This window comes from Ictidomys tridecemlineatus, chromosome 6, assembly GCF_052094955.1.
Source record: "Ictidomys tridecemlineatus isolate mIctTri1 chromosome 6, mIctTri1.hap1, whole genome shotgun sequence".
Lineage (NCBI taxonomy): Eukaryota > Metazoa > Chordata > Mammalia > Rodentia > Sciuridae > Ictidomys > Ictidomys tridecemlineatus.
The window spans coordinates 6,325,114-6,334,031 of NC_135482.1; the positions used below are offsets into that span (position 1 = coordinate 6,325,114).

The 8,918-nt window shown below is 45.2% G+C and overlaps 1 protein-coding gene across 1 annotated transcript; it reads left to right on the forward strand.

Moving 5' to 3' along the window:
* Positions 1–2,059: 2,059 nt before the first annotated feature.
* Snu13 (small nuclear ribonucleoprotein 13) lies at positions 2,060–8,127 on the forward strand. Its single transcript, XM_005322198.4, has 3 exons — positions 2,060–2,178; positions 5,687–5,807; positions 7,750–8,127. The coding sequence occupies exons 1-3, from the start codon at positions 2,176–2,178 to the stop codon at positions 8,010–8,012; spliced, it is 387 nt and encodes a 128-aa protein (XP_005322255.1). The 5' UTR covers positions 2,060–2,175; the 3' UTR covers positions 8,013–8,127.
* The last annotated feature ends 791 nt before the right edge of the window (positions 8,128–8,918 follow it).

Below are 8,918 nucleotides of genomic sequence, written 5' to 3' on the forward strand. Positions count from 1 at the left end.
GGACAAATCATTTTCAGATCATGGCACAGTCTCAGCAGAGGGTGACTGATGGGGTTGGAAAAAAAAATTGCTGTACTCAGAACAACAAAAGACAGTGGGTGGAGATGTAACATGAAGGCCTGGGAAAATACTCGTGGAAAGGGGCCTAGAGAGGTACGTCAAACATTTGGGGTATTTTTGTTTCTGTTTTTTGTTTTGTTTTGTTTGTACCAAGGATTCAACTCAGAGGCACTCTACCACTGAGCTGTATCCCCAGCCCTTTTTAAATTTTGAGACAGGGTCTTGCTAAGCTGCTGAGGGTCTTGCTAAATTGCCGAGGCTGGCCTCAAACTTGAGATCCTTCTGCATTCACCTCTGAAGTTGCTGGGATTACAGGCATGTGCCACTGTGCCTGGCTGTCCCCAGCCATTTTTATTTTTTTATTTTGAAACAAGGTTTTGTTAAATTGGTGAGTTTGGTCTTAAACTTGTGATCCTCCTGCCTCAGTCTTCCGAGTCACTGAGAATACAAGTGTGCACCATTGCACCTGGCACATCTAGTGTTTTAAGCACATTGGTGATGTAAATTTCTAAAATAAATTAATTCTGAGATCATATCAGCATTTATTAATTTACTAGCTAGGGAAACAACAGCAAGATTAAAAGGATGAGATGTTCTGAGAAAACATGGAGGTTGAGAAATTATCTAGGAAGAAAAGCAAGTTTGGGGTTGGTGGGTAAGGGTTGCATTACTGTCAGGTTCTTTGTAGTTATTTGCTGACCTGACTTGGACTTTCCTTCTGGTTAGCATCTTGCTCTGTGCTCCGTGGTGATCCAGATCTCTATTAATACAGGCAGGTCCTCCTTGATGTTTATGGTCCATACTCATCTCTCTCCAACCTGCCTCCACAGGTCTTGGGATCATGAGTCAAAACTAGACTAATTGGGACTAATTCCAGTTAATTCCTTTGGAAATGTAGGAGTTGAGAACTGGCAAGACCCTTGGAAATCATGCAACACAACATTATCTTTACAGATAGGAAAACTGAGGTTCAGGAAAGGAAGCTTGCTTTTCTTCCTGATTCTAACTCCATTCCTCACCATAAACGTTCACAAGGGATATCTGACGATGAAGATAACATTTAGGATTACCTATAATTATCTTCCCTCGCCAGTGTGGAGTAGTGGGAAGAATGCTTTTAAAAGAATAGGAATGGAGCTGGGGTTGTGGCTCAGTGGTAAAGCGCTTGCCTTGCAAATTTGGGGCCCTGGGTTCCATCAGCAGCATCACATAAAAATAAATAAAAACAAAATAAAGACATTGTGTCCATCTATAACTAAAAAAAATAAATAAATTTAAAAAATAGGAATGCAATGAAAAAAAGTACTGGTGGGGCTGGAGTTGTGGGCACTGGATTCGTTCCCTGGCACCACATAAAAATAAGTAAATAAAATAAAGGTGTGTCCATCTTTCAACTAAAAAAAAATATTTTTAAAAAAATGTACTGGCAAGGTGGGCATGGTGGCAACTTCCACTGCCACAGACATGCTTTGACCTGCCTGTAATCCCAGCGACCCAGAAGGCTGAAGCAGGAGGCAAGTTCCAGGCCAGCCTGGGTAACTCAACGAGTCCCTAAGCCACTTAGTGAGACCTTGTCTCAAAATAAAATAAAAAAATAAAATAAAATAGATGCTGTGGTTGTAACTCGGTGGTGGAACGCTTGCCTAGAATGCGCGAGGCACTGGATTCGATCCTCAGCACCACATAAAAACAAGTAAATAAAATAAAGGTATTGTATCCATCCACTATTAAAAATATATAGTTTTTAAATTTTTTTTAAATAAATGAAGCGCACCTGGGTTCAATGCCCAGCACCAAAAAAGTAAAATGAACTGGCGATAGGATGACGACATCACTGAAACCCTTCGTCTCGCGCGCTACTTTCTGAATATCTGATTGAGTTTCTATCAACATTTATAGTAGACCGCTAATAAAGACAGCAAAACACACCCCCTCTCCCAGACCCACGTGGTTTTCACCAAGGCGCCTTTTAGCGGCGAGTTCCGCCGGTCGTGGTGACATCACTTCCGCTTCCTGCCGCACGCGCGGCTATTTCCGCTCCTCCGTCCGTGCGGCTTTCCGACTCTGCCGACTTCGGCTGCTGTTGGAGGGCGGCGAGCCAACCGGACCGCAGCCATGGTGAGTGCGTGAGCCGGGCCGCGGGACCCGGAAGCGGGGTGCGCGGGCTTCGGGTCACTCGCCGTCCTGTGGAGGCTTAGGACGAGCGCGGCCTCAGCCGCCAGTCGCCGGCTGCCCGGCCCAGAGTTGGAGCGCTGGCAGCCGCGGGGGTCCCAACAGTCGGCCCCAGGTCCCAACTAGGGAAACCGCAGGAGCCCGGCCATTGCATTAGTCTTTGTGCGTGGCCGAAGGCCTGCGGTGAGCAGAGGAGAGGGCCTGGCCCTGCCTGGGGGAAGAGATCAGCCCACGTGGGCGATATGGTGGAAAATTGATGATTCTTTCGTTTCTCTTACTTTCTGTTTATTTATCTTTGCGAGGGTAATTCGGATCAGCCTCTCCTGTCCCACCCTGTTCCTGTTGCTGGTATTCAGGAGGGGGAGCTCTCCGTGGGTCTGCACCTAGTGGCGATTCAGCACGTGCCTGGGAGCGTTTGCTGGCCTTGGGGAATGTGGAGTGGTCTGGAGCACAGGAATAGCTCTTCTTTCGAGACCGTGATCTCAGAAATCCAAGGTGGTGCTTAGTAGCACCACATGTGGCAGTTAACATTTGTCTCCAACTTGTAGTCATCTAGCGAGAGTTGCAATTCTTGTGTCATGATGGTGTTACTTTGGGTTGGCTCTTGGTAAGAAGGGAAGACTTTTGCAAAGAACTTGTATTTTATAGTGAGGTTTTAATCCTACCAAGTTTGGACCCCTTTGGAATTACCTTTTGATTTTTGCTCCCACCCTGTGCTATGTAAAGCCAGTATGTGGCAGAGTCTAGAACTTGAAGCTTCTAAATCAGTACCCCTCTTAACAACGTTCAGTGAAAAGTTTTGGAAGCTCCTGGTTTCAGGTTGAACTTTGTTGTATTTTCTCTTGGCCATAAAATGAGCATAACAGTGCATGAGTGTAGCGATGGGCAAAAGATGCAACTTATGCAGTCCAGGGGGAGCAATATAGAATGTCCACGTGCTTCTGTCCTTTCCAATGCTTAAGTCACTCAATACAATTTTATTCTATAGGTTCTTAATCAAGAAAAACAACAATTCTTAATGCTAGGCACTGCAATAGACATAATCAACTCCCAGCAAACAACTCTAGGTTAATTAATTCACAGCAAACAAGATTAATTAATTCTAAGCATTGCAAACACAGTCATAACAGGCTAATGACAGACATTGCCTCTGCATGCTAAGTTCAAGTGTCAGGTCAAAAGTCTCAAGCCTTAGGCTTTAAGTAAAGCAGGTACACAGTCACTCAGACCTTGGTGATCAGATTAGGAACGAAGGCAGGCTTCTCCTGGGGTGAAGCTGATGGCCAGTTGAGGAGAGGGGCCAGGGAGAAGATGCCACTCCATCAGGGTCAAGATGTGGCTGTAGAGTTTGAGAGCAGTGAGAACAATGCAGAGGTTCAGGCTTGTGGGCATCAGTGTCAGCTGGCTGAATCCCTATTCATTTGCTCTATTATTTATACCAAATTTTGGGCCTTTTGATCCCCCTTTCAATCCTTATCAGCTACCACCGGATTTCTCAGTGACATCATTTACCCTGGGGTTAAAAACATCTGGTCTGGTGGTCCCACTCTGATCTTTTCACTTTTTCCTCTTATATGTGAGGACAGCCTGCCAGAGGCTTCACTCTGAGTTTATCAAGGCAGGGGGAAGTGACTTGTTTGTACCTGAGGACCATACTGGAGGGCTTGCCTGGTGAGACTTGCAGGTTTCAAACTGGGAGTTTTTAAAATGGAGTTGCTTAGGCTCACGCCTAAGGCCATCCTCATAGTGAAGATCTTGAAATCATATGTGGTCCTGCTGCTTAAGCACTTGCCCTAATGGTTGGTATAGAGTTAGTGCAGTCATTCATCATTAAAGGACAGGTAATGACATCGCCCAGGTGTCTGCTCCCTCAAATGTTGAAGTTTGAACATTAAAGAAGCATGCTGAGGCAAGCATATAAAGCAAGTTTTATTTTAAAAGGAGTAACATAGACTTCTCCCCGGAGGGAGAAGGGAGCCATAGCTGGTATCCTGGTATTCCCAGAATCTAGGTGTTCTGCCCTTTTTATGTGTCCTAGGCTTCCTCTGTTTTCCTGCCCTCTTCCCAGTATCTTTCTCCTGCCTGCATATGTGACTAGGCCCAGGAATGCTTGGTGGGATGGCCAAAAGGTGGGAAACAAGTTGGCTAAAGGGGAAAGGGCAGTATGGAGCAGCCCAGGACACATTATCAACCTTATAGTTCCCTGTATAGAGAACAATTCCTGGGACAGGTTACCTTGGCAACATGTTGGAGCTGGGGGAGATTCTTGAGGAAGGGCTCAACATTTTAATCACTCAGGGTACAGTCTCCAACTTGTAGGACTCAAAATTGGCCTCCTTGATCTGACCTGACTAGATTTACTATACTCACTGCCTAATTCTGGCTTCAGTGTATGTTCTGAAAATTGTGTTGTTAGCTGATTTTGTGGTTATGTGAACATCATGATGTGTACACAGATCTAGATGTTAATAGATCAGTCACTTTTGTGGCCTCTTGATGCAAGAGGAGATTCAGTAAACTAGAGATTTACAAAGGATGCTGCTTGCATAACAACAGTAACTAGGCTGGGGATGTGGCTCAGTGGTAGAGTGCTTGTCCGGCATGGCTGAAGCCCTAGGTTCAACTCCCAGCACGGGGTGGGGGTGGGGGTGTAGTGGGCACAGTGGCACACACCTGTACTCCCAGCTGCTTGGGAGCCTGAGGCAGAAGGATCTTGAGTTCAAAGCCAGCCTCAGCAAAAGCAAGGCACTAAACAACTCAGATTCTGTTTCTAAAGAAAATACAAAACAGGGCTAGGGGTGTGATGCAGTAGGAGTGCCTCTGAGTTCAGTCCCCGGTACCAAAAAAAGCAAACAGTACAGTCAATTGTATATCAAATTGATAATCCCAAAGAAAAAATGAATTGAAGTAGCTTTTGAATTAAACCATTTTGTGTGTATTATAGGGTAGAATAAGCAAGGAAGTGTAGTCATTACTAGGAACCACTTGCTGTGGACTGAATTGAGATTTTCAAAGATTATCCCATGAAACTCAAGTGGCTGGTGAACCATAGGAGACCTTTTATAACCCATTTGCTCTAATATTACCAGGCATTAGGCTAAAGAAAAGCAAATAAAAGTATATAAGTTTTAGTATACATTATTGGGCTATATAATTGCTTACCTTCCCTTTTAGCCTTAATAGTATATTTTAGTTTTTCTAAGCTGAGAGTGGGCAGGCTAGTGTTAATATATTAAGTGTGTGTGTAGGCTGGGGTTGTGGCTCAGCAGTAGAGTGTTCACCTACCATGTGCAAGGCCCTGGGTTCGATCATCAGCACCACATATAAATAAAGGTATTGTGTCCAACTAAAAAATAAATATAAAAAAAAAGTGTGGGTGGGGGAATAGGAAGCACACTGACCACCTGTGTCGCTCAATTGATTAGTATTTTCTGACTGGTATTTCCCCCTGCAGACTGAGGCTGATGTAAATCCGAAGGCTTATCCCCTTGCAGATGCCCACCTTACCAAGAAACTGTTGGACCTCGTTCAGCAGTCATGTAACTACAAGCAACTTCGGAAAGGAGCCAATGAGGGTAAGGTACTGCAGGGTGCTGCTGGGGGAATGATGGCGGCACCTGTCTACTGGGGTCTCTGGTCTAGATTTCTGATTTGTAAGGAGGGCCAGAATTTTTCTTTTCTTTTTTCTCCCTTCTGAGACCTAGTCTTGCTATGTTGCCAGCACTGGCCCCAAACTCCTGGGCCTTAGCACTGAGCATTCTCCTTAGCCTCCCAAGTAGCTGGGACTATAGGCATGAACTGCCATGCCCTGGATATTCTTGATTGGGTATAGGAAGGTTTGAGAGCAGCAGCATTTTGACTAGATGAAAAAGGCTAATATGCTTAGAATATTTTTAGACTCATCCTTGTTAATTTGCCACATTCACTTTCTCACTTTTTTTTTTTTTAATGATACTGGGAATTGAGCCCAGGGCTTCATACATGCTGAGCAAGCTTTCTACCACTGTGCTACATATTCATATTCTCTCTCTCTCTCTCTCTCTCTCTCTCTCTCTCTCAATAAGGAGAGAGAGAAAGAGAGAGAATTTTTTTTTTTAATATTTAATTTTTAGCTTTCAGCGGACACAACATCTTTGTATGTGGTGCTGGGGATCGAACCTGGGCCGCACGCATGCCAGGCGAGTGCGCTACCGCTTGAGCCACATCCCCAGCCCAACTCTCAATATTTTTATTGTTGGTGGATCTTTATTTATTTATATGCAGTGCTGAGAATTGAACCCAGTGCCTCACACATGCTAGGCAAGTGCTATACCACTGAGCCACAACCCCAGGCCCTCTATCTCTTTTATTTTTCATTTTGAAACTTGCTAAGTAGCCCAGGCTGGCCTCCGCCTACAATCTTTCTGCCTTGGCCTCCCAAGTAGCTGGGGTGACAGGTGTGTACCACCACACCTCACTCCTTCCTCCTCCCTTAATATATAAAGCATCTTATTTGTTTGTCTACTTGTGCAGAACCATTTGTATTAACTTTGTACTCTCTCCAGAGCCATCAAAAGGAAAGGAATATTAATGCTTTTCAGTGTCTGATGGCAAGTAGTTTATTTGGGGAGAGTCCTTTTGTCTCCAAAGATTCTGAGACAACAGGCATTTGGGCCTATGTTTGAGACTCAGGATGACTATGAGCTCACTCACCTATGTTGCTGAACAAAGACAAAGCAAGCCATTCATGTGTCTCTGTTAGACATGGTGCTCTTTTCAGCCCTGCTTTTGGCCTGGTATTGGGGCATGAGTTCTTGCTCCATGTGTAAATGAAGATTCAGAGAGGACCATCTTGACTTCTCCTGCCCTGCCATACCTTGCATGGTGCTAGACCCAGAGGCGCCAGAACGCTGGGTGGGAGGGTCCTTGAATGAGATACTGGGTTCAGAATGTGTTTACTAGGGTTCAGAAAGGGAGGGGCAACAGTTTCCTCGTCTTCTGCCTTGTTTCAACTATTCATTCTTCCTATATCTAATTGCCTGCAGTGTGTCAGGCACATGTCTATATGCTGACAGTGCAATGGTGATCAAAACTAAGTCCCTGCCTTGGAGCTAAAGATAAAGTAGAGTTGGGGGAAAATGTCTCTTCAGATGGAATATTTAGGGGAGGTTTTCCTGAGGTAAAATTTGAGTACAGAACTGAAACATAGGTGGCAGATAGAAGCTTTACATTTTAGCCATGGTGGTGAATTCTCATAATCACAGAAACTCAGGAGGCTGAGGCAGAAGGATTGCAAGTTCAAAACCAACCTCAGTAACTTAGTGAGGCCCTAAGTTAAGAAAATAAAATTTTTAAAAAGCCTAGGGATGTGGCTAGTGGTTAAGCGCCCCTGGGTTCAATTCCCAGTGCAAACACGCACACACACAAACAGTAGAAGTATTCGCCTGCTCTGCTTTGTATTGGTGAGGTTTTGTGGGAAATTATTGGGTCTGCATTGCTCAAGCCCCCTATCACCTATTGGCCTGTTTGTCTCCACAGCCACCAAAACTCTCAACAGAGGCATCTCTGAGTTCATTGTGATGGCTGCAGATGCTGAACCTCTGGAGATCATCCTGCACCTCCCACTGCTGTGTGAAGACAAGAATGTGCCCTATGTGTTTGTGCGTTCCAAGCAGGCCCTAGGGCGGGCCTGTGGAGTTTCCAGGCCTGTCATTGCCTGTTCTGTCACCATCAAAGAAGGCTCTCAACTGAAGCAGCAGATCCAGTCCATTCAGCAGTCTATTGAAAGGCTCTTAGTCTAAACCTGTGGCCGGCCTCTGCCCTGTTCTCCCCACCAACCCCACCCCCAGGTTGTGTATCATATTGTCTGTCTTAGCATGTAGTCAGCGGCTTTCTATTATAAAGTATTGTACTAAATCTGTTTTCTGGATTTTTGTATTGTTTCGTTTCACAGGGTTGTTTTTCGCCATCTCCCCTTCTACCCTCAGCCGTTCTTTTACTCTCCCTTTTAAAAAATGAGCAAGTACCCAAAACAGATAGCAGAATCGTGGCACCTAAGGCAGGAAGAGCCAGTAGCAACCTGCCTGAGCCAGGAGAGGCATCTCTTGCAGCTTTCATCCACTCACTCCCACGTGTGCAGGATGGGATGGGAATGGACACTGGCCACTCTGACTTAGAGTCCCTTGTGCCTGGCATACAGACTCTGTACATGTTATCATGATGTCCTTCTCTCACCTACTCTCCCCTCAAGATTATGTGTCATTTGGGGAAGAAGCAGGTGTTCTTTGAAGTTGTTGGGCTTATGTCCTGTGTGCTTTTGGTAATGTGATGTTAAATTCTTGCCCCAGCTACACCCGGAGGGTGTCAGAGCAGCAGCATAGCTGCAGGACTCCAAAGACTAACATGGGTGAACGGGCATGGGGGACAATCGACCTGGATCTCGGAAGAGTCAGGAGTGGCAAGGGAAAAAGTATCATCTGGTGCTGGAATGAGGGATTCTGGGGAAATCATGGAGACCTGGCTGGAAGCTACAGAGAGATGATGGGATCCAGGAAGCATCCTCTTTGAATGGAATTTCTTCGGTGGCCACTTAGCACCAGCTCTGGAGCCCTCACCCATTTCCTGCCACAACATGGTCAGATATTCTTTGTCCCAGGAGAGTGTTCATTCTTGAGCATACTAATAAAAAATATATATATATTCATATT